Source organism: Elephantulus edwardii, unplaced genomic scaffold, assembly GCF_000299155.1.
Source record: "Elephantulus edwardii isolate Elephantulus edwardi_28Jun2011 unplaced genomic scaffold, EleEdw1.0 scaffold00048, whole genome shotgun sequence".
NCBI lineage: Eukaryota > Metazoa > Chordata > Mammalia > Macroscelidea > Macroscelididae > Elephantulus > Elephantulus edwardii.
Window position 1 is genome coordinate 13811148 of NW_006399798.1, and position 25868 is coordinate 13837015.

The 25868-nt window shown below is 50.7% G+C and overlaps 2 protein-coding genes across 2 annotated transcripts in view; one reads left to right on the forward strand and one right to left on the reverse strand.

Annotated features, from left to right (window-relative positions):
- WIPI1 (WD repeat domain, phosphoinositide interacting 1) overlaps positions 1–8729 on the forward strand; it is a 39733-nt gene extending 31004 nt beyond the window's left edge. Inside the window, exons 9-13 of the mRNA XM_006886256.1 lie at positions 514–678; positions 2425–2532; positions 3238–3356; positions 5595–5695; positions 8682–8729. Of these exons, the coding sequence (XP_006886318.1) occupies positions 514–678; positions 2425–2532; positions 3238–3356; positions 5595–5695; positions 8682–8729 (541 nt within the window). The remainder of the gene's footprint in view (positions 1–513; positions 679–2424; positions 2533–3237; positions 3357–5594; positions 5696–8681) is intronic.
- Positions 8730–11278: 2549 nt separating this feature from the next.
- Positions 11279–25868, reverse strand: part of ARSG (arylsulfatase G) — a 96015-nt gene continuing 81425 nt past the window's right edge. The window contains exons 10-11 of the mRNA XM_006886399.1: positions 16976–17066; positions 11279–11553 (exon numbers count right to left, since the gene is read on the reverse strand). Coding sequence (XP_006886461.1) covers positions 11279–11553; positions 16976–17066 — 366 coding nt within the window. The remainder of the gene's footprint in view (positions 11554–16975; positions 17067–25868) is intronic.

Below are 25868 nucleotides of genomic sequence, written 5' to 3' on the forward strand. Positions count from 1 at the left end.
GTGTTAGCAAAGCTGGGTGATGCAATGCAGGAACACTGCCCCCCTACCGATTAGAGACCACCAATCCACTCCTGCTGGGCAGACCGCATCTGTCCACCAGAGGCCCTGCACAAGGTTGAGGGAGTGGAGGGGAACATCGGATCTGGCCCTCCTGGACTGGGTTCTCTGGTAGAAACCACGGGACTTGGTGCTCCTGGTGTCCTTAACTCCCCACCCCCAGCATTGTCTTGAGGTCCTCCACCCACTCGCTGTGGAGGAAGGGGACAGGAGCCCAGGGCAAGTCCAGGTGCAGGCCACCAGCGAGGGCTGGGTGTGTGTGGGAGACCGGTGACCATCGGGGATCCATTAGCAGACAGATGGACCCATGGTGTCCTCTGATCGCCAGAATAACATGTCCCTAGCCGTTCTAGCGGGCAGAACATTATCCGAGCCTGCCTGCCTGGTGGGTGCAGCGAATGCCATCGGGGTCCAGCAGCTAAGTGTGCCCACGCCTGCCTGTCGTTGTCCCCGCAGCCGCCCAGAGGAGCCCGCCACCTGGAGCGGCTACGTGGGAAAGGTGTTCATGGCCGCGACCAACTACCTCCCTGCGCAGGTGTCCGACATGATGAACCAGGACCGGGCCTTCGCCACCGGGCGTCTGGGTTTCTCTGGGCAGAGAAACATCTGCACACTGTCCACGTATGTACGGCAGGGAAGTCTGGGTGAATGCCACCCGGCGGGAGAGGGCCTTCCCGAAAACGGATTCAAATGTCCAGGCAGGTCGGGGAAAGAAGAGAGAGGCTGGATCCACGCCCCTCTGCTGGCCCTGCAGTCCGCCCTTGCCTTAGCTCCTCCCTGACTTTGACCCCTGTGCTCAGGGCACAGGAAGTGGGCGTGGGGTTTCTGAGGATGATAACAGCCTGTCTCCAGCCTGCAGTACAGTGTTGATTAGACAAGGTGGGACTGGACATTCTTATTCTTGCTCCTGTCTTTATATCATTATGGAAAGAATATTTCTAGTTCCATTGTCTAAGTTCAGACATCTGTGGGGGTAACAGATGCTTGATCAAGGGGACGGGTTACTGAAGACATTTAATCATTACAAGCATTTCATAAAACTAACCAGCAGAAAAGTGGATGACCCTGGAGGACATCATGCTGAGTGAAATATCTCAGTCACAAGAGGACAAATATTGCATAGGGTCACTGTTGTAAAACAGGACTGACATCAGGGTTAAGGGAAGACAGAGAAGGAGGGGAGGAATGATGTATCCTGCATTGAAACAGATGAGGGAGAGAACTGTTTAAAAGGGACATATGAATGGATATTATTGTCATGACAGGAGTCCAGAATGAAGGCTGCGTAGTGGAGTGGACTTGGGGGGAGGGATTGCATAACAATGAAAGAATTTTTCTTTCTTTTCAAGGCGAAGAGTGAATTGGGAGGGGAGAGAAAAGTACAACAATGAATGACTGGAAACCCTAAGTCTCTGTAAACTTTCATTAATTTAAAAAAACAAAAACAAAAACAAACTAACCAGCAGAGATGGCAAGCTAACTTTGCATTTTGGCCCTTCCTGTGGCATCATCCATAGGGAGTTGAGCTGCCAACCGAAAGGCCACACCTCTTCTTAGGTTCAAATCCACCAGTGGCTCCGTGGGAGAAAGATGGGCAAGCTCCTCTCCTGCAGTTTATAGCCTCAGAAACCCAGGGGAGGGCCAGTTATGAGTCAGTTCAGACTTCACAGCAAGAAGTTGAGGCTGAGCCACCTTTCAAAGCAGGGACACAGAAGCCAAACCCCTGCCATCAAGTAGACGGAAACCGATAGATGGCTGTGTCTCGTGGAGTTTAACTGTGCTCCACACGGTCTTCAGTGACTGGTTCCTAGGAGCAGCTCACCAGCTCTTTCTTCCAGGATGCCTTGGGGTAAACGTGAATCGCCTGCCTGTGGGTTAGCCCCCAATCTCCTCAACCATGTGCACCTCACAGGGACTTCTAGAAGGTAGAACTGACATCAGATTTAGATGGTGCACGTTTTTGACAATGATAGCTTTCCAAAGAGGGAAAGCCCGTCAAGGTCGATCAACACAGTGACCGGCAATGGGCTTGAGCACATCAGAGATTGGGAAGTTGGTGCAGGACAGGCTGTGGTTCAGGTCTGTTGTTCATGGGATTGCTATGAGTCAGGGTGGACTTGATGACACCTACTAACAACAGCAGCAGCTTTTAGGAGAAGAATCATGTCCACATGCCCTGCAGTACTAGTCTAAGCAAGAAATAGTCCTTAGGCTGGATTACTATGGCAGGACCCGAACTCTGGGATCATTGAGCCGAGGGCAGGTCTGTGGCAGGAGACGAAGCTGACGAGTGGAGCCCACGTGGCTGAAGCCCGTCCGTTACCTGTCTCTGTTGTAACCCCAGTGCATGTTCCCCTGGCCCCCTAGGATCCAGAAGCTGCCCAGGCTGCTGGTTGCATCCTCTGACGGACACCTCTACATCTACAATCTGGACCCTCAGGATGGTGGGGAGTGCGTCTTAGTCAAGACCCACAGGTGAGAATGGGAGGCTTGGGAACCGCAGCCTCTCAGGAGCTGGTGCTGTGCGCGGTCGCCTCACCACGCTCCGTGGTGACAGGCTCAGTGCTTTTGCTCTTTATTTCGTCACCTTTGATGTCTCAGGGGCAGACTTCTAGCAGGTGTCGGCTTGCCGTGGCCACGTGCATCAGATTCTCATGGGAAAATGAAATTTCTTTGCCCCTTGACACCATCCTAGCGGGCTGTTGTGTACCCACTGAGTCAGAGCCCCCCCACAGCTCACTCTCCAGTGGATTTTCAGAGGAAGTAAATCCCATGGGCAGAGATATCCTAGTGGGCAGGGCGCTTGGCAGGTGCATTGAATTGAACCAGAAAGGAGCCCTGGCTTCTGTGATGATATGCCAGGCTTGACTGTCCCTCCTGCTGTGGACAGGACACTGTGCCATGCCTACTGCCACCACCTGGTGACGCCCTTCCTGTCAGCGTGTCTGAGGCCTTGCTGAGAGCCCCAGGAGGAGCCCGGGCCCAGTGTTTGTTCATGAAATAAAGAGAAATGGGTCACTTGGGAGCCACTGGGGGTCATACTGACCTGGCAGTGTCCTAAGGAGCCTCTCATTTAAGTCATTTCACTCTCGAGTGGCCTTTTCCTTGGAAGGGTCCTGGATGGGGCATGAGCTGACTTTTTTTTTTCTTGCCTCCCCTCCCCTTAATTACTGCAATTAGCTTGCTGGGCCCAGGAACTACAGATGACAATAAAGAAAATGACCTCAGACCTTCATTACCTCAGTCCTATGCAGCAACTGTAGCCAGACCCAGCACAGCCTCAGCCTCCACGGTGCCAGGTGAGCAATGCCTGCCAGGTGAGCGATGCCCGGCCCGTCTCCCCTCCTTGTTACTGTGGGTGGCTTGACCTCCCCCTGCACATCTGCCCCCTCACAACTGAGATGATAATAATAATAATAATAATAAACCAGTTGGCCTAGTAGATGAACAGAAAGTGATGCTACCAAGCCAAAGGTGGTGACTCTAATCCGCGGCTCTCAGGCCTGTTTTTAATTGTGTTTGGACAATCATTCTTCTAGGTCATATAGCCCTGGTGTGTCCATTTGCTGGACAGAGGTAATTTGTGGTTGCTGTGAGGCTGAACACTGTGACACTGATGAGTCAAATGCATTAATGGCCACCCGTGATGGACAGTGTTGGGTGGAGCTCCCCAGTTAAAACAAGCTTGGAAGCAGGAGTGGCAACCACTTCCAAAATAGCTTGTCTCCAGAAACCCTATGAACCTGGAGAAAGGATGAAAGTCACGCAAGTGTCGTGGACTTTCATTCATAGGGTCATTATGAGTTGTCTATGACTCAACGGCACTTAACAACAACAACAACAATAATAATAAAAGATGCCATTGAGTCAGGTGTCCCGGTGGTGAGGTGATGAAAACGCTGAGCTTCCAACCAGAAAGTCAGCCTACACACACACACACACACACACACACACACACACACACACACACACACACTCTCTCTCTGCAGGAGGCAGGTGAGGGATCCACCTCTGTGATTCCAGCCTTGGAAGTCTAGGAGGAGGCATGCACAGTCCTAAAGGTTTGAATCCTGACGATATGCTTGGCCTCGTTTGGGCTTCACGTTGATTCCCACCCATGGCGACCCCTCGTGTGGGAACGTGGAGCTGGATGGCACAGCACAGGGGTTTTAATGGGCCTGTGGGTAGGAAGTTGTGCTGCCAACCCAAAAGGCAGGTAGTTTGAATCCACCAGCTGCTCTCTGCAGTCTCCTCCAGTGTGAGAGATTATGTTGTTGTTGTTAAGTGCCATCAAGTCGTAGGTGACTCATCGTGACCCTGTGAACGAAAGTCCTCAACACTTGTGTGACTTTCATCCTTTCTCCAGGTTCATAGGGTTTCCTGAGGCAAGCTATTATGTAAGTGGTTGCCACTCCTGCTTCCAAGCTTGCTTTAATCGACTCCACCAAACACTGTCCACCATGAGTAACCATTAATGCATTTGACACATCAGCGTCACAGTGTTCAGCTTCACAGCAACCACAAGTTACCTCTGTACAGCAATTGGATACACCATGGCTATACGACCTAGAGGAATGTTTGAACAAAAACAATGAAAAACAGGCCCTCGAGAGCCGTGGATTCAAAGTCACCACCTTTGGCTTGGTAGCATCACTTTCTGTCCACTAGGCCAGCTGATCACTCTCTATGTTGAAGTTATTGTTGCTGAGTGCCGTTGAGTCGTAGGCGACTCATAGCAACCCTATGAACGAAAGTCCTCAACACTTGCGTGACTTTAGTCCTTTCTCCAAGTTCATAGAGTTTCTGGAGGCAAGCTATTATGGAAGTGGATGCCACGCCTGCTTCCAAGTGAGAGATTATAGACTCTGGAGACCCGCCGGAGGGTCAGCTCTGAGTTGGTTCAGATTGACAGCACCTTGCAGTAATATAATCTTACAGGAATCGAATACCAGGACTTTCTTCCGACTCTCTACCCTCATTCGTAATCACTTACTCCTTGCTGTCAAGTAGGAACTGACTCATCACTGACCCGCCACTGGGTTTCCAAGGCTTTACATGACCTGGGAAGAGAGTGCCCATCTTTCTCCTCAGGAGCCATTGGCCAATTCACATCACCCGAGAGGCACACAGCCTCTGAGTCCCTACGGACGGCGGCTCCCCTTCCCAGCACCTGGGGAGTTGACGCCGTGGTGACAGTCTTTAAACTCAGGTGCTCAGGGAAGGCGGCCACAGCACAAGATGAATTTCCATCACAAGTTGTTTTGACCTGCTGTCATCATGAGGGTTCCAAGAAAGGGTCATGGCGTATGGGCTGGAAAGATAAGGAGGCCAGCCACCCACTTCTGAGAGGCCTCCAGGCCAGCAAAGGCGGTAGTGGGTCTTGACTCGTGTAAGGCACAGCCACTCTAGGTCAAAGTCAAAGGCTGCCCCCACAGCTTTCTTTGAGATGCTGTTTTGCTGAGCCCCTGCCCAGGTGGTGTCTTGAGAACCAGCGCACGGCATCTCTCATTCCTGGCAATTCTCCTCTTGGTTTCCAGGTTATTCCGAGGACGGCGGGGCGCTCCGAGGAGAGGTTATTCCTGAACACGAGTTTGCCACGGGACCAGTGTGTCTTGAGGATGAGAATGAGTTTCCCCCTGTGAGCATTAGGAGTTCTTAACCGAGGGCTCCATCCATGTGCTTGGAAGAGCCTTCACCTCCCTCAAACCAGAGCCAATCCCTGACCCCGTTCTCTAGTCTGAAACGACTAATCCCGCCACTAATCCCGAGACAGCCCTCGTGGGTTGATGGTGCTTGTGTGCTTCAGACCCACAGAGGAGCCCGCAGGCGTCATGCTAAACCCTGACCACGTCAGGATAACCGAGCTAATCCGGCAGCCCCGCGGCCTGTCCCGCTCAAAGGCTGAGGGCCTTTCCTTTGGCTTGTCTCTTGCTGGGGTTGCTGCCCCTGAGGTAGGACTCGAGGCCCTGGACAGCCCTCCTTCTGCAGGGTTCCCGTCTGCTTTTGTGGGATGCTGCCCTTGCGGTGCTGAAGGTGAAGCTTTTCCAGGGCGGGCCGTGTGCTGGGGCCTCGGTCTGGGCTGCGCCTTCCTGGGCCCTCCGCTCACCCCTCCGGTGCCACCAGCACTCATTAATGAGCAGTCAGGCCCGAGCCGTGGGGGCTGAGCTCACCTGGGGCCCCAGGGGAGCTGCTCCACATCCCATCCCTGCTGTTTGTGCACAGCGTCCCCAGGTTGGCAGGACACTGGGCGTGGCTTCTTTGGACGCAGCAGGGAGGGACCCGCCTGCGCTTCTGATCCTTCAAGCTTTCATCTGAAGCAATAGGTCCCTGGTGGGAGCTTCAGCTAGGAACAATCAATCCCTGTCATCCTGGTGCCATTGAGAGAGCAGAGGTAGCCGCTAGGCTGTGCTGAGTGCACCAGCTGAGCTGGCTGGCACCAGGGCCAAGTCACTGTGTGGGTGTCAGTACACAGCATGTCCTGTCCGCTGTGTCAAGACTCTGCAGAAGGATGGTGGACAGGCCTGGCTCCTTTCTCCCAAATCCCTGAGACAAGCCAGGACCCTCGTGTGGCTGAAAACACTAGTGGGAGGCCCCTCCCTCTGCACCGTGAAGGGAGAGTCCGTGCGTAAAGTGGGGGGTCAGGAGCTGTGAGTCTCTCTGGCTTCCTTCAGGGCTGAAGTTTCAGTTCCTGGCTCTCCTGGGCCCGGTGCCAAGGACATTGCCAATAAGTGCAGTGTGGTTTTCCGTGGCTTGTTCATATCATGATGAGCGAAAACGTCTGCCGGCTTGCCACCGGCTACATACCAGTTTTGCCTTTGGGTTCTTACGGCCCCAACTAGCCACAAAGAGTGTTTCTGAGTCCCCAGAAGTTGGTGGCTATTTGCCTTAAAGGGCATTCCCCTCTCTCTTAAGTGCAACAGACACTTTCAGCCGGTCCCGCTTCTGCAATCTGGGTCAAAGTCTGGAACCACTCTACTTGACTATTCCATGACTAAGTATATTCTCAATGGCCATGCGTGTAAACCTCACCACCTCTTAAATTTGCTAAAAGGGGGCACTTGGAATGTTGGCATTTATGAGATGGTTTCTGGCCAAAGAAACCCTGGAGAAAAGGAATAGGCATTCAATGCCAAAAACGTCTTTGAGGGGAACAAGAGTAGTGACAACAAGCTTGCTGATCATTGAGCAGGGTCCCTGGATTGATTGCTGGAAACACACCAGGAAAGCTGCCATTGCTTCAGACTCCGGAGGCGCGTGTGTGCAGAGCAATGGCATCCCACGGGGTTTTCAGGCTGCTCTGATCTTTCAGAAGCAAATCACTAGACCTTTTCTGGGGACCCCTCTTGGAGGTCCTGAACCAACAACCTTTAACTGTTTGTACCACCCAGGGACTAGAATGGATGTTAGACATCTGCAGCTGTCGGGAAGCCTGGCTGCTCTCAAGCTTGTTGCTTGGGCGGTGAGGAGCGGCAGCGTCCTGCCATGGGTCAGTGACAGCTGTGGCTCGGTGACAGCTGTGGCTCGGTGACAGCTGTAGCTCACGGCTCATCTCACCGCCACGAAAGGACCAGGAGCAGAGAGCTCCGGGATGTTCTCTGCACGTGGACACCTCACCTCACCCATCCTCACGGACAGAAGCCTCAGCCCGAGACACTGGGATGCCTCCTCTCTCTATTCTGAACCCATAATGCAAATATGAGTGAGAAGTCCTATTTTTCATGAAGGTCTGTAAAGATGTATGGGAGGAGAAAGGAGCTGAGAATCTTGGCGTGGCTCAGGCTACTTGTCTTGTGGCTGTGAGCACAGGTTTCAGGGTCATGTACATCAGGGCACTGCCCTGAGAACCTGGCTCGGGGGGTCCTTGTTGTTGTTGTGTGCTGTGACATTGGTCCTGACCCAAGGTGACCCTGCAACCCAGAGCAGGACCCCCCCCCCCGGAGGGCCCCCAAGGCTGACATCTTCACAGGAGCAGATTGCCAGGTCTTTCTCCCTACCTCCCCAGACTGGCCGAAGGCCTGAGCCAACAACCTTTCAATTAGCGGCCAAGCACAGTAACCACTACACCACGAGGGTCCGCCGGCTTATCCTGAGCCATCTTTTTCAAACAGACTGACACGTTCCAGGACGTGTGATCACACTCTAATCTCCTGGGGAGGCATTTCGAGGCAAGAACCACGAAAGAGGAGACACATCAATCATTTCTGGACCCAAGAAAGATGCCACCGTCAGGAGGCTGAACGGCTCTCCTCTCCGTAACAAGCCATCCTTTTCTGAGTCTAGTTTCCAGCTCATCTTAATCTCGTAATTCAAGAGTAAAGGAACTGGGGACCAAGAGTAGTTAGTGGCTTCGTTTCAAGTGAGGTAGCACTCTGTGTTTACACATAAACTTTTATAACAATACATAGAAACAAGCGCACACACACATTTCAAAAGGCAGTATTTTCTGCAGCTGGGCCTTCCTGTCGACACCGCAGTGAGCTGGGTGGATTATCTGTGGCCGAGCGTGTGGGTCAGTCTGTGGACAGAAGGACAAACCCCTCCCTGCCGACCCCACAGGGATAGATGTGTTGGTGTCACAGCCTCTTCCTGGAAAGAGTAAGGCCATTCTGTTTTGATTTTGGTAGATAATCTTGTGCCGTGGAAGTCAGAAGGGCAAAACGAAGCAGTCATGACGAGCCGGACACCTCAGAAATCAGGACAGCCCCCAGGTGGTTTTGGAGCAAACCAGGCGGAAGCGTGGCCTGCAGTTGTGAGCAAAGGGGGTCAGGCGTGGCCTAGGCCACCGCCTGACCATGGGACATGGTGACCCCCACAGCGCTCTGTGGCCCCGGGTGCCAGGGTGCACTGCTGACAACGTGTACACGTACACTGTTCAAGACACATTCAAACCCTAGTGTAAATGCTGACTAACCATATTGGTATGTAACCAGGATTTTATATTAAAAGGAGCATCCTTTTTACATGTATGCTGTGTACAAAAATGTACTTCTAGGAAACCGTCTTTGAATTCTATTTCTTGTACATTACTTACGTATATACAGAGAGACTATTTTAGCCAGGCAAAGTATTTTTTTTTTTCTGCAGTGATTGAAATAAATCATGTATTACCTTTGGGTCCCCTGGAGGACACTAATAATAAAAATCATGGCAGTGCATTTTTGAGTAGTTAAGAATTGTTTTTATTTCTTAAAGTCTTGTGGGGAAGACAAACTCCTAAAATCTTTCTAGAGACAGTCATCCAACTTAAAAGGGAGAGGGCACGGACTTGTCCCTGTAACTCCAAAGCCAGCCAGCCGCTGTCACGCTCGCCCTGCTCCGGCGGTCCATGTGGCCTCATCATCCACATGGCCTCGTCGTCCACATGGCCTCATCCTGTGTCCCTGTCATGATGACAGCAGTGTGAAGTCCACTGCTGTGGCCACTGTGTGTTCTGAGTGTCGCCCCACAGCCCTCTATCACTCTATTCTAGAAGCAGACCTAACTTGGGGTCTGAGGATCACTGCTTTTCAAAGCTTCCTCCGCACCAACAGCTTGCCAGACATACGGGGTCCAGGTCCCATCACAGACCAGCTGAGTCGGCATCTGCACCTTCACACGATCCCCCAAAGGGGACTGAAGGCATTTTAAGGATGCGGGTGAGAATGAACCCAGGGCTAAAACGGTCAGGAAAACCGGGGACGTAACCAAACCAAATCCAAATCCACTGCCATGGCCTGGCTTCTGACTGAATGAACCTCTCCTGGGCTGTGAATCTTAACAGGAAATGCTCTCACCTTCCTCCCTCAGAGTTGCTGGTGGAGGCGAACCTCCAGCCCTTCAGTTACCAGTCACCCATGTACACAGTGTCCCACCAGGGCTCCTTGGAGATGTAATAAGACAATAAAATGCATGGCAGGCCTGTCCACATCGGGTGACGTGCCACTGCTGTGACATTCTGCCGCGTCCACTCACTGCCTTCTTTCCCTCTCACAATTGGCACTAAGGAAACAAAAACTCTGCAAGGATACACTGTCCAAGTTCAAAGGCGGGGTCTGAACTTGACCCGGGCTCCAAAGCTCGTGCAAACTCGCTTGCTGTCTGCTGCAGGGCAGCAGAGCTCAGCAGTCGTCGTTAGCCAGATCAGGTCACAGCCAACGGGGAAAAGGGTCAGTGTGAAGTGTTTAAAGGGTGGTTGGGGCATATTTTTAAAGTATATGTAGCTTGTTAGTTGCCATAAAGTCAGCATTAGAATCTGGCTGTTAATGCGGTTGTGTGTTACCTCCCAGCACCGCTGTCACTGAGTCGAAGCTGACCTTCCATCAGGCTCCCAAAGCTATAAACTTGACAGGAGAAATTACCCATCTTTCTTTCTCAGAACACCTGGAGGATCTGAACTGCCTACCTCTCAGTTAGCAGCCTGGTACACTGCACATTATACTACCATTATGTTGTTGGATGCGCCGTTGAGTCACCTGCGACCCATAGCAACCCTTGTACAGCAGCTCTGAAGCCTGCCCTGACCTGGGCCAGTCTCACTGATTCTGACACACCTACCCCCATTGCCCTAGTTACTGTTTCAATCCATCTCATCCAGGGTCTTCCTCTCCTGCACTGTGTCCCTTCACCCTTCTGAGCATGATGTCCTTCTCCAAGGACTGGTTCCTCCTGGTCACATGCCCAAAGTATGTGAGATGGAGCTTCAAAATCCTAGCCTCCCAGGAGAAGCCTGGTTTTACCCTCTCCAGGACAGACCTGTTTGTTTTCTTGGCAGTCCATGGTATGTTCAGGTACGTACGCCACTGTCGTGGGAAATACTCCGTGATGCTCTGTAGGGGTTTTTGCTCGCTGGTTTTCGGCAGTAACTGTCAGCTCTACGTCTCCCTAGTCTGTCTTAGTCTGGGAGTCGCTGAGACCTGTCCACCGTGGGTGGCCCTGCTGGTGTGGGAAATACCAGTTACATAGCTTCCTGCATCACAGCAACAGGCAAGCACCACAGCAGGACAGACTGACAGAGGAGCTGTGTAACTGTTGTCAGGTGCCTGTGGAGTCGACAGCAGCTCCCAGCGACCCTGTGAACAACGGATCTGAACCCTGTCCCAGGCTGCCTCAGCCTCACAATCTCCCCATGCTCAAGGCCAATGTCAGTTACAGTCCCTGTGTCCATCCTTCCTGTGACGAAGGTGTGGGAGGCGGAACTGAGGCCAGAGGCGAGCCGGCCCTGCCTAATGGCCCCGGCAGGTGGCTACGTGGTCAGGCAGCGGCAGGCCGTGTGGTGGGGGTCACAGCAGGGGGTGGCCGAGGGGTCCTGAGTGTAATCCACGCTGGAGATGTTGTCATTGGCGATGTCCTGCAGGACGTCGGCGAGTGCCCGCCTGACCTCGGGCAGCACGGCCTGGTATTCATGACCACCTCTCTCCAGGGGCACATCTTCGGCCAAGTTGTCTTCCAGGTTGAAAATGAGCGGGAGCTCATGCCGTTGCTCTGGTCCCACACGCCCATCACAGGCTCTCGCTCCACCTAGACAGAAGCCCAACATCGTCAGCACACCCAGCTTAGACCTGTGTGCGGAGAGCAGAGCTACGGCTGATCAAAATTCACTCGTACACGTGCCAGGGCTTAAAGAGCTAAGGAACCACTCTCCCTGTCAAAACCTTCCCTTTAGAAATAGCTTCTCAGGGAGCTCTGGTGGCATAGTGGCTAGAAGCTGCACTGTGATCCCAGAGGTATGTGGTTCGAATCCACCAGATGCTCTGCTGGAGAAGGAGGGGCAGTTTCCCCCTGGACCAGTCAGATTCCATTTGATGGTACACACCCAAAAAACAATAAAAGGGGAGGGGTAATTTAGAAATAGCTTCTCATTCTAGACAAGACTCCTTTGGTTCAGAATGGTTCTGAAACGTCTTAAAATATGCCCTCAGTTGGTTGCTTTTAAAAATTTGTTTGTTGGGTGCTGCTGTGTCAGACCCGACCCTTAGCTGACCCTCCAGCGGGTTTTCAAAGGCAGGAAATCAAAGAACAAATGAATATGTCTTGGAGAGGGTGCAACCAGAACACTCTTCGGAGGCAAGAATGATAATGCTTTGCCTCACCTTCTTTGGGCATGTTGCTAGGAGGGGCTATTCCTTGGAGAAGGACATGATGCTGGGAAGGGTGGGGGGTTGGCAAAAGAGAGAAAGACCCTCAACCAGGTGGATTGACACAGTGACTGCCGCAATGGGCTCTTGTGTGTCAGGAAGTGTGAGGATGGCGCCATGCAGGATAGAACAGGGTTCAGATCTTTTGTTCATAAGGTCGCTAAGAGTCGTACTTGACTCAGTGGCACCCAACAACAACAAATCTCACAGGAGGAGACTGCCTACCCTTCTCCCACAGAGCAACTGGTGGATTCGAACCGAGTGCCTTAGGGACTACAGCACAGTTTCTTGCCACTTTTAACCACCAGGGCTCCCTCAGACAAACCAAACCAGGAGCAGTAGGGAAAACTAAAATCACACCCACCGTCGAGTGGCTTCCGACTCACACAGACCCCATAGAACAGAGCGAGCGGCCCCACAGGGTTTGTAAGGCCGTTAAAAGCCGCCTACCACTTCGTCTTCCTGTTAGCAAGTGCCTGGTGTGTTTGAAGCTCTGAACTTCCTGCTCAAAACTGAGCAATTTAGCAACTGTACCACCAGTTCACCTCGCTAGTAGAACATTCATTCAAATATCTTTAATCTCTGTCCTTTGAGGTTTTAACGTTTTCTTCCTCTTGGACACTAAAAGGAATTCGGTCTGGTGAATTTGACAGGAAGGCATATGGAGAGCTATTCAATTTCAATTAAGGATGAGATTCTGGTTCATGGATCAGAACCTGCCTGTCCCAAAAGGCTTGGAGTGAGGGCAGCACGGTTGGGCCCTAATGATTCAAACACCTTCTGCTGTTGTTGTTTTTTCCATACAAAAAGTAGTAAGGTATCTGGCAGGAATTACTATCACTGAATGAGCAAAAGGAATTAAAAAGATGTTGTCAGGGCCATCAAGATGAGTTGTGACTCACAGGGCCCCAGGTGACAGAGAACTGCCTCACTGGGTTTTCTAGACTGAAATTTCGATACATTGCCAGGTCTTTCTCCTGCATGACCTCTGGGTGGATTCGAACCACCAACCTTTGAGCTAGCAGCTGAGCATGTAACTGTTACGCCACCCTGGCGCCATAAGCAAATGCTAGCCTTCAGAAACCAAAGAGTTCCTAAATGTCTAGAAAATAACTTGGGCCCACAGAGATCGGACGAGATTTGCTCTTCTTGGTCCTTTCCATGGGATACTCCCACGTACAGGGCGATGAGAACTCCAGCCAACACCTGTGGTCTCCTTAGCTTCCCGGGTTCTGGGCTAACTTCAATGGGGGCAATCTTCAGAGGTTCCAGACAGAGGGAAAGGCTCCAAATCAGCAGGTAAATGCCCTTCAGACCCACAGCTGATCCTTGAGCTGTCTGTATGCACAAGTAAAAGACACTCGGAGGAGCACAAGAGTTACCAGCTGCAAAAGTTAATGGCATTACAAACGTCATCCAGTAATAACAATCTGTGAGTGGATGCATGGTGGGCATGCAAGCTGAACAGGGGTGCGAGGCAAATGGGACTGCTCCATGAACAGAAATAGGCAGGACAGAGGATATTTATACATACTTATTTTTTAATTAGGTATTATCATCTTTTAAAAAAAATTTATTATGTGTGCGTGTGTGCATGTGTACCGTCGAATTGGATCCAACTGGTATAGGAGGAGGTTGCCCCTCCTTTCCCAGTGAAGCATCTGGTGGATTCGAACCGAGTACCTTTAGAATTGCAGTGCAGCTTCTTGCCACTAGGCCTCTACATACCTATTTCTACGTCTTGCAAACACCGTCATGAATATACTACAGCATTCAGTGGCCAAGCTTCATAAAAAGTTAGCACTTTGGACGTACAGCCAATCACCAGGAAGGAATGAGAGCTGGGGGTCACAGTGATGATTTAGGGGGGCACCCGGCACTGGGAATAGCACAGTCCATGAAGACAATACTCTCTATGCTACTTTAGGAAGTGGTGACTGGAGCCTGAAAAGCTAAGGTGTAACTCTTGATCTCTCCTCTCCAAAGAAGAGTGGAGAGAATGAGAGATGCAAGCAAACAATTAGTCCAAGGCCCAAGGGATTGCACGGACTCAGCCTCCACAGCCTCAGACCAGAAAGAGAAGACGCTGAGGCCGTGGTTGAGTGCCCTGCAAGGGTCCGCTCACCTGCTGTCTTTGCACCAGCAGCAAAGCCCCCCTGGACCAGGGCGCCCCAGCTCCCTTCACTAACACGTTGTCATGAACCATCCAGTCAGAAGGGACTCATGGCTGACACTCCTGGAAGTTTCCAGAGGCAGCAAATCACACTGCAGGAGACAGCCCATCTTTCTCCCACAGAGCTGCTGGTAGATGCAAACTGAGTGCTTTGTGTTGGTTATTGTTGTTATGTGTCAGCAAGTTGCCCATGACTCATAGCGACCTGTACAACAGCCCTAGACCCTGCTCTATCCTGTGCCAATCGCAGTGTTTCTGACACACCTACCCCATTACCCCAGTGACTGAATCAGTCCACCTCATCCAGGGTCTTCCTTTCTTGCACTGTCCCTCCACCCTCCCAAGCATGATGTCCCTCTCCAAGGACTGGTCCCTGCTTGCAACACGTCTAAAGTATGTCAGGCGAAGCTTTAGAATCCTTGCCTCCAAGGAGCGGCCTGGTATCACCCTCTCCAGGACAAACCTTTTTATTCTCCTGGCAATCCATAGTATATTCAATACTCTTCTCCAGCACTACAGGTCAAAGGCATAAGTTCTCTATTATCCCTAGTCATTGTTCAGCTTTCTGACACATGGCAAGTAACTGTGAAGACTATGGCCTGGATCATGCACACCTTAGTCTCCAGACTGACATCATTGCTCTTCAGGACTTTGGAGGAGTCTCTGACAGCAGACTTTCCTAATGCAATTTGTCTTTTAATTTCCTGGCTGCTGGTGTCAAGAGTGTTGATTGTGGAGTGAAGCTCTTTGCCACTAAGCTGCCAGAGCTTCCTTCTCTAACACTGTCGTTGTGCCTGTCAAGTCAGACTGAAGCCTCCGGTGGGTTTTCAGAGGCAGCAAATGGCATGGGCGGAGAATGTTCATCATTCTCCCGCAGAGCAGCTGATGGATTCAAACCACGTACCTTTGAGATTGCAGCACTGCTTCTTACCACTAGGCTACCAGAGCTCCCTTTCATGTAGCTTATCTCAAAGCAGTTTCAAATAATCAAAATGCAAATGTTAAAAAGTTGGGTGGGAAAGATTCAGAAGACACTGTGTTTCTGATCGCTGGCAATTTTCACCTCCTCTTCCGTCCACCCAGATTCTCCCTGGACTCTAAGAGGACAGGCCCTCTCCCAGGGGTATTTTAATTCCTATCTGATTGAGATCATTCTAAACGGTCCTCTTACTTCATATTCACACTTGACGACCCCAGCACTGTGGTGCCAAGGACTTGCTGGCAGAGTTATTCCTTCTGGAATGAATTTAGTCCCGAAAGGCCGTGCCTCGTAGATCATGCCCTGTAAGGACGCTAACCTAGAAACTCGTTGGAAAGCACAATAAATATCTTGCTGGTTTGCATTTTAGGTTTTGAAGAATCAGGGAGTCTTGGGACCCTTTCATTCCCCTCGTGGCAGGACCTCACAGCACGGCTTTGCTTTATGCTGTATTACTTCCAGGTCTTGTATTTACATTCAGAGAATCATTTTGTCTTCTTTACTCTCTAGTTCCTTAAGAAGTTCTGACTTTAAATCAAAGAATCAAGCTGGAATCCACATCAGGTTTAGGACTGTGGTTTGGTTTTTATCCATTGTTTTTATTAACGAAAACAAAGTTTGAGGTTCCTAACAGGCAGGTGTCTCGGGCACTTCAAAACCACAAAGACTGAAGAGTTTAAGGAACTTCAAGTTTAAAAGGCTTTGAAGTAGCAGGGTAATCAAGTCCGTACCCACACTGCTGGGATATACGCTAGTTTTACGTCACCAGGAGCTGAAAATGGCTTAATGGTAGGTCACAGCAGCATAGATGTTGGACATGATCACTATCTGACTCTCCTTTCAATCAGGAGGGAAAAACCCTACCCAGATGGAAACATGAGAAGAACCTTTATGAGTAAAGTGGCCTTCGATTTGGGGCCTTTCAAAATGAAACCCTATCCACCTATTGCCATCTAGTCAGAACCAATCCCGAGCTGCCCCTTGGAGGGCTTGTGGGTGGGGGGGAGGGTTCTGAGGCTGTAAATTGCTTGGGAGGAAACTGCCCATCTTTCTCCCACAGAGCCACTGGTGGATTTGAACTGCCAGAGAGCCATCAGCTTTGGCTTAACAGCATAAGAGCTGAAAGAGAGGAGGACATTGCTCTGGGAGACATTAGGTTGTAAAGGCCAAAGAATCAAAGGATTGAGAGAGGTCAAGTCCAGCAAGCCGCCACTGGAGGATTTTGACGGTCATCGTGGCCTGCTCTCCAACTCCTAAAATGCACATTTCAGACAGGCTCAGAGCAAACTAAGAGGCCTAAGATACCTGACTACAATCTATTTTCTGAAACGGTCTATTGTTAAGTAAACTGCACTTTAAAATAGCTCTAGGCTCCCATTTCATGTTCAGCCAAAGTGGTATTTAATGGGTAATAAGAAGATGGCACAGTTTTCCCGGGGGAGGAGTTGTATGAACCCTCTCTCAGTGGTCTTGGGAATCACACCAACAGGAAAAAGACCTCGTTTGATGATTTGTGGGTGAGAAAGATCCTTCTGCCAGGGCCAGGGCTTGGGAGGTACCCTGAAAGGTGCTGAGAGCTCCTCCAGGGAGGGAGGCCCCCTGGCTGGGAGGGCCCACGGAGTGGGGGTGGCGGGGTGGGGGCCTGGCACTCACCGGTGACATAAAAGGCCTTGTAATGCTCCAGGCGCACGGTCTGCAGGGCTCCATACTCTCCGGCCGCGCCACTGTTGGGGTGGAAAAGCACCTGAAAAGAGGGGTGCAGGGCTTGCCAGTAAGAGGGGTACAGGGCTTACCAGTGAGAAAAGGGGTACTGGGCTTACCAGTGAGAAAAGCAGGGCTGATCCTCCGGGGAAGGGCTGTCATAGTCCACTCTTCCCACCACTCTTCCCACCTGCCACACCCACACCAACAGCCAGGCCTCAGGTCCACAGGCCAGCTCCCAGCAGCCTCCGGGGTGGGCTGCCTGCGAAATACTTTCCTGCTGACTGATTCATCAGAGGAGGTCACAACCTGGGGCCAGTGGGTGAAAGTTCTCACCAGGTAGGTGACCTGATCCCTGGAACTGGAACTAGCTACACAATTGGCAGGCAGTGTAAATTGAAAATGAGAGAGAACTGGTTGGAAAATTAAGAGTTCAGACCCTAAACTCCCTGCTATGGAACGGATTCTTTTTTTTTAATTTTTTTATTTGTTATGTGTGTACCGTCAAATTAGATCTGACTGGTACAGGTGGAGATTGTCCCTCCTTCTTCAGCAGAGCGTCTGGTGGATTTGAACCATGAACCTCTGGGCTTGCAGTGCAGCTTCTTGCCACTAGGCCCCAGAGCTTGCTATGAACGGATTCTTATGGAGTGAATGGAGCCCCTTTGTACGACAGTGCATCGCTCCACAGTGTCTTCTTGCCTGTCATCTTTTATAGAAACAGATTGCCAGGCCTTTCTTACACGGTACAAGTGGATAGCTCCCCTGATTTTTAAGCAAATAATTGCTTAAAGCATTTAAACAAGATACTAAGTATTGTCATCACATGGGGGCCGCCCAGCTGACTTGTGAAGCAAGCACAGGGCTCTTCTGCACGTGGGTGGCTGTGTGCCTGTCAGGTGACATGCCCTGACCTGGGACTTACTCTCAGTGTCTGTTTCCTCGAGTGTGGGATGGACTGGGGAATCTGAACGTCTAGGACAAATCTCTACACACATTCCTATTGACAAGTACAGCCTTCAATCTGGATTACATCTCAAACATCAAGAGGACAAAATTCTTCACCACTGGACCAACAGGCACCATCACGACAGACAGAGAAAAGATCAAAACTGTCAATGATTTCATTTTAACTTGGATTCACAATCAACATTCATGGTAGCAGTAGTCAAGAAATAAAAAAATAAGAAAATGTTGCATTGGGAAAGTCCGCTGTCAATGACCTTTCCAAAGTGCTAAAGAGCAAAGAGGTCAGTTTAAAGACTAAGGTGCAGCTGGCCCAAGCCACAGTCTTTTCAACTACATCTGAAAGTTGCACAGTGACTGAGGATGACGGAAGCAGAATCGATGCCTTTGACCAAGGCTGGTGCTGGAGAAGCGTGCTGCCTATGCCATGGATTGCCACAAGATCAGACGACTCTGTCTTGAAGTGCAGCCAGGGTGCTCCTTAGAGGCACGGAGGGTGAAACTTCACCTCATGTACTGTGTGTGTATTTCCAGAAGGAATCAGTCCTTGGAGACCGACATCAAGTTGGGAAAGGTAGAGGGTCAGAGAGAGAGCAGAAGACTCTCAATGAGATGGACGGACCCAGCGACCACCACAACGGTGGAAGCACACCGGAGACCTGAGGGTGGCAGGACAGGGAAGGTTCCCATGTGTCGTCACAGGACTGCGACACAGCAGCACGCATCCCAGGGCTGCTGGGGCAGGTGAGCCTCAGACATCTGGGATGTAACGTGAGCAAGCGTCCCGGCACGAGGCACCCTTGAGAGAGCTGCTCCAGATGACTCCCAATTGGAGGCTGAAAGGGAACCATCACTTCCAGCCGGATCTTGGTAAGATCTCCTCTCCTTTGACTCAATCCTCTTCTATTTGGGCACAGACATCCCATCAGGTCACAGATGAAAGGACTGCGCCCTGAGAATACAAGCGTCAATTCCGGGCTCCCAAGGGAAGGATTTGGTAGTCAATGTCCAGCCTCCCTGGGAGACTGGTGGGTTCGGGTGGGGAGAGCGTGCCCGCCCTGCTATGAATCACAACCGTATAGATCACTGGAGAGGCGCTTATGAGATTCAGAGTTTCCATGGAGCTAAAAAGAAAAGGGGGGGGGGGGAAATGAGAAACATCTGTTGGCGCAGAGCACAGCTGTGTCCCCCCCCCCAAGTTTCACAGTCCTGAGACAATGTCACAGAGGGTGGGGTGCCTCCCACACCTGTTGCCTTCTGTGCTCTCGTGACCGTCCCTGCGAGTCTCTGGGACCCTGGGAAGGGGACAAGGGGCATGATGACAGCAGGCTCCTTCCAAACAGGAAAAGGCATCGGAACTCCCAAGCCCTCATTTCTTCCATCCCCGTGAGAGCCAAGCCTCTCGCTGCACGAGGCTGCGCTGTTTCCTTGTGGAGAAGGCAGGAAGCGTGAGGCTTGGAAAAATCTATTGTCAGATGACCCACAATGCACTCAGACGGCCAGGGGACCCGCGGCCAGGTTTGCAGGTTCAAGGGCTTGCTAATAATTCCTTAGAGTCCAAGTAACAGAAATTCCACAAGGGTGGGCTGCTTGGTGCAGAGTGTTTACTGGGCGTTAGTTACCAGGGGCGACGTCCACACTGAGAGAGGAGCAGAGTCTGTGGGAGAGCTCGTCTCCGAAACCTCGCCGGGGCTGGGAGACGTCTGATATGCCTTTCCACCCTCCTTGAGGCAGACGGAAATGATTATGGCTTTTTTTGTTTATATCAACATAGGAAGGACATTGGCAAATTTTGCACATGAATCCAAGCTGAAGACATTTCCTCTCCAGACGCCTGGCCAGCGCTGCAGAGATGACCTTAGACTCAGCAGGCACGTTGGACTTTCTCTCTTGCTGTCCTCATCTGCGTGCTTGCTGGCTTTGTTTGTTGGGTTTTGTTTTTCCAAGCATGTGAGTGACTCTGTGATAGATCCTGACAGCCAGTGCTCACGGCACGCCATCCTCAGAAAGCAGGCTCTTCCGTTCACCGGGCTGAGGTGGGCAGCTCCTGGGCACCAAGGATGGGTAAGGTGGTCAGTCCTTCGCCAGGCACCCCTGCGGTGCCTTCCACCACTAGGGGCCGCCCTGGAGAAGTGATTGAGCACCAGCTGCTCTTCCCTTCCCATGTGGCCTCAGGGGCGGCCAATCCTTTCTGACCCACCACCCCAGGTTGGGTCTGGCTGGTCCAAAGCAGAGGGGTCAGGGGAGCCTGCCAGGGCCTTCAGGGAGGACTTCCGGTTTTGCTGGAAACTGATCATTGTGTTGTTGTATGCTGTCGAGTCAGACTGACCCACAACTGACCCTCCAGCAGGTTTTCAGAAAGTGATTGTCTACCTTTCTTCTGCTAAACAGCTGGTGGATTCGAACCACATGCCTTTGGGATTACAGCACAGCTTCTTACCATTAGGCCACCTGGAACAAAGCTATCAGAGCTAGCTGGAGCAAAGAAAGGACTCACAGAAGCCCTGCTGGTAGAGTTGTTGTTAAGTGCCGTCAAGTTGTAGACGGCTCATAGCGACCCTGTGAACGAAAGACCTAAACACTTGTATAACTTGCATCGTTTCTCCAAGTTCATGGTGTTTCCGGAGGCAAGCTGTTTCAGGCTAAGTAATTAATGGGCTGCTACCCAAAAGGTCAGTGGTTTGCAGCCCCGAGCCAATCCCTGGGGAGACAGAGGCAGCAGTCTCCTCTCGTTAACATTACGGCCTTGGAAATGTTCTGGGGCAGCTGTACTCTGTTCTACGGGGTCCCTGTGAGCGGACAAGCAGTGAACAGAGAGACACAACCAATAACAGTAGCATTACAACCTCCAGCTTCCAACACGGAGTCAAGAATGCAGCGGCAGAAACAGTGGCTTCTGGAACATGGCCCAGCACCTCCCTGCTCTCCTCTCTGTCCTGGTTGTTGTCCTCACTCCTGGTCACCAAGCTGTGACGGTCAGAGCAGAAGGGGCAGAGATGCAGGGGCCCGTGGTGGCTCAGCTACCAGAGACTTGAGGGAACGACAGTGAGCAGGCTACCCAATGTGGGCACTTTTAACCTGGCATTGCTCTACCCCTCACCAGCCAGGGCCGACGGAAGTGGTCGGAGGGGGCATCGCTTTGCTTCATCGCTTCAACTTTCAACTCTCAGTTACCTCACTTGCAAAACAAAGAAGACCTCAGCTGTCGAAATGCATTTGCATGTTATTTTGAGCTGAATGTCTAGCAGTTACTAAAATGTCTTAGAACTGCAACTGCTTCAAGCCACAATGGGATCCTTCTTAGTTCTGAAGTCAGACACAATGAAACTGTGTTTCTCTTTAAAAGTGCCCATACCCCCAGCTTCCTCAGGGGATGCAAATAATGAAAAGCCCTCATATCTGACCAAAAGGTTGGGGGTTTGAATTTACCCAGAGGCACCTCTGAAGAAAGGCCTAGGGTTCTACTTGCAAGAGTCAGTCACCAAAAACCCTGAGGAGAATCGCTCTTCGGTTACAGACATCCGGCCACTGTGAGGCAGAGTGACCTAGCCACAAATGAACAGTATTCTCTCTCTCTCTCTCTCTCTGTGTGTGTGTGTGTGTGTCTGAAAGGTCACCAGTTCAAGTCCTCTAACCGGTCCATGAGGGAAAGATGGTGGCAGTCTCCTTCTGAGAAAACTGATAGTTGTGTAGTCACCATGAGCCAGACTTGATTTGATGACAGTGAGTCTATTGTTTTTATTTTGTTTTTCATTAACTGACATAGACACACACATATATATACATTTATTTCTTTTTCTGTGTTGTTGCTTTGTGCCATCAAGTCAGAATTGCTCTGTAGCTGACCCTTCAGAGGCTGTAAATGGCATTGGAGGAAACTGCCCATCTTACTCCCACGGTGCGGCTGGTGGATTCGAACCACGTGCCTTTGAGTTGGCAGTGTGAGTCCTTACTACTAGGCCATGACAGCTCCTTAATATTTTTATATATATGAACACATGCGTGGGTACATACATATGTATGTGTTTTATTGTTGTGTACCATCAGGTTGGAACCGACCCGTAACAGACCCTCCGGCAGGTCTTCAGAGCAGTTAATCGCACAGGTGCAGATTGCCCATCCTCCTGTGGAGCAGCTGGTGGCCTCGAACTGTGTGCCTTGGGGACTGGAGTGCAGCATTTTGCCACTAAGCACCAGAGCTCAAATATGTTTTAATATATCTATGTATCTGTATATATTCAATTATTTTCTGTGTTAATAATATAATGCAAATATATAATCTTATTTTTACCAACTGGCCTTCTCCATGATTATGAGCATTTAAGACTATTTATTCTAGGCTTTGGAGTCCTAGTACTTCTTTTCTGTAGAGAGCACAGGCCAGCAAAGGTCAAGGCCAGCCCTAATTCGGGGCCAGTAACCACGTAGGTGGGCCTCAAAACCCTAAATCAGCTCACGTGTCTTCACTAGCGCTGTGGCATCCGCTGCCCAGGGAGCTGGGGGTGGCCCGCAGGTGCCAGCTGCCAGAGCTTCAACCCTTGAAGACAGCTTCCTGCAGGGGTAAGGAGTCACTGTTTCCTCTAGGTCGTGGGGTATGGTTAGGGAGCAAATACAGCGGTCACCACACTCTGCGAGGTCCCATGAAAACCCTAAATGTGATGTGACTAGTACCTAGTCCTCCTAACTGGTTCCTGGGGCCTAACGATGCGGTTTCTAGACCGATAACCATTAACCTCCTAGGCCAGGGCATTATGAATCAGCCATAGACCACAGCTGGCTACACCTTTTGTGACAGGGACAAGCGTGCTGGTGTGGAGAGCGGAAGCTGGAACGTGAAGGAGCTGGCTTCCACAGGCAGGGCCAGCACGTCAAGGCGACTACAGTCCTTGAAGCACTTCCCGGTGACCCCTATTAATCCTATTAGTAGCCACAGTAATAAACGGTAATAAACACTCTGGGCCCCTCTCCACTGACGTCTTTGATAACCCCCCAAGGTCACACGTGGCTCACTTCCAGTTGAGAGGCGGAAGCCACCTTCCTGCTGAGCTGTCCGGGACAAGGTCTGGAGGGTTGGGGGTGGAGGGGTGTGCGTGTGTGCGCGCACACACACACACACACACACACACACACACACTGGAGGGTGCAGATCTGAAGAGCTGGATATCCTCACACAGTCAGGACTTCTTGCGAGAAAATTCGGCATTAATGCTCACAGAGGCACTGGTAGCCTGTAAATAGACTATCACCAACTGACTGGGGGTGGATGGCAGAGGGTGGCTTCAGGCCACTGGAGCAGCTTCTGAGTATCTGAGTCACTTCCCTGTGGCCCTCAGTAAAAAACATAAATAGATCTTTGATATTTGGGTCCCTCACAGAGGAGGTGCGTGCTCAAAGGGCTGTTCGAAGGGGGCCCAGTGTTCCTCCAGCATCCTTCCCTCCTCCCGCCTCCTCTTCCGTTGAGTGAAAGGAAAACACAAGGAAATGACAGGGAAAGGCCACCAGGCTTGACGTTTCTTGGCTCTCGTTGCCTCCAAGTGCTTCAGAGCTCATGAAGGAGGGACCTGAAGGGTCACAGGCGGACATGGTAGAACCCGGAACTCGTGGGGTCAGGGGCTGCTCAGCATACAGACTGAGTGGAAGAAAACACCCCAGACCCAAACCTCTCCTGATTTTAAGCCAAGCAGGAGCCTCTTGTTCTGTTCGAACAGCTACCTCTTCCACAGGTTTTTTCCCCCACAGATTCACAAAAACAGATCAGTGTTCTGGCTTGCCAGGCTTTCCATGTCACCCTGTCACCTGGTAAAACCCACACAGCTGAATGCCCTTGTTGTTGTGTTGTTGTTGTTATGTGCCGTAGAGTCGTTTGCGACTCATAGCGACCTTATGTACAACAGCCCTAAACTCTGCTCTGTCCTGTGCCAATCGCACTGTCTCCAACACACTCATCCCGATTACCCCAGTCAGTGAATCAATCCACCTCATAGAGGGTCTTCCCCTCCTGTACTGTCCCTCCACTCAACCAAGCATGATGTCCTTCTATAAGGACTGGTCCCTCCTTACAACATGTCCAAAGTATGTCAGACGAAGCCCCAAAATCCTTGCCTCCAAGGAGTTGCTTGGTTTAATCGCCCTTGTAGAGCCAAAATAAAAGCATAATTAAACATCTTCATGGCATTTTCTGTTTTCAGCAAATAATCCAGGTAGCCATACTACAACTTGAACAAGTTCATGGCAGCTGGATAGGAAGATTCATTAACAACTTGCAATAAGCAGACGACACAACCTGACTGGATGAAAGTGAAGAAGACTCGAAGTACTTTGATGAAGGTCAGAGCTGACAACCTTGAGTATGGACTTCACCTCAACATCAGGAAAGCAACATCCTTACAACTGGACGAACGAGAAACATCGTGATAACTGGAAAAATCATCAAAGACGTCAGAGATGTCCCTTTAACTGGATCCACAAATACTCCTCTTGGAAACAGAAGTCAAGAAATCAAAGGATGGGGGGAAAAAAAGAAAGAAAGGATGCGTTGAGCAAAGATATTACATTGAGAACGAAGGTGCACCTGACCCATGTCATGATGTTTTCAGTCACCTTGTACGCATAAGAAAGTTCAGACAATGAACAAGGAAGGTCAAAGAAGAACTGATGCCTCTAAATTACAGCGGTGAGAAAGAATATTGACTGTCAGAAGAACAAACAAATTTGTTTTGGAAGAAGTAGAACCAGGATTCTCCTTAGCAAGGATGGTTGAGCATTCGTCTCACATATTTTTAGACCTATAACTAGGAGTTGTCTGTCCCTGGAGAAGAGCATCACATAAAGCAAAGGGTCAGTGAAGGAGCGGAAGACCCTCAATGAAACAGGTTAACACAGTGGTTCCAACAGTGGCTTGAGCACAGCAAAGATTATGAGCAGCAGGCAGGACCCGGCAGTGTTTCATCCTGTTGTACAGAGATGCTAAAAGGCGAAACAATTTGCTGGCATCTAGCAAGAACAACAATCAATTGTCAACAGTCAATTCACAATCAACACTCTTGGTACCAGCAGGCAGGAAATCAGGAGAGGTATTGCAATGGGAGAGCCTGTAGTTAGAGACCTCTCCAAATTGTTGAGGCACAGTGATGTCAGTTTGAGGACTGAGGTGCATCTGATTCAGGCCATGTTCTTTCTGATCACTTGCCAGGCATCTGAGAGCTGGATGATGAGTAAGGTTGACAGAAGAAGAACTGATGCCTTTGAGCTGCGGTGTTGGAGAAGAGCACTGAACATTCCGTGGACGCCAAAAGAACAAGTATTTCTTGGAGAAGGTGAAGGTGAAGCCAGAGTGCTTCTTGAAGGCAAAGATGACAAAGCTTCACCTCACATACTTCGGGCATCTTGCTAGGAAAGGCTACACCTTGAAGAGGGACATGACGCGGGGAAAGGCAGGGGGTGATTGGTGAAGGAGAAGATGACCCTCAACCAGGTGGATTGGCCCAGTGACTGCCGCAATGGGCTCTCGTGTGTGAGAAGGTGTGAGGATGGCACAGGAGAGGACAGAGTTCATGGGCCCCTGTGAGCCATACTTGACAGCACCTAAGTATATGCATAATGAATAATGAAAGACGGTGTATAAATAATAGTGAAAGACTACCGTTCTAATGCGTATCTTTCCTGATTTTAAACAACTGAGCATTCACTTGCTTTACGTAAGACTGCCTTGTAGTCCAGATACAGGTTCCACATGAGCACAACTAAGTGTCCCATCCTATTCGCTGTTATTCACAATTTGCTGTGATCGACACAGTCAGTCAGTCGCCTTTGAATGGTAAGAAAAACACAAGCAAACATCTTGGGGGAATTCATTGCTTTCGGTCAAGATCCACAAAGT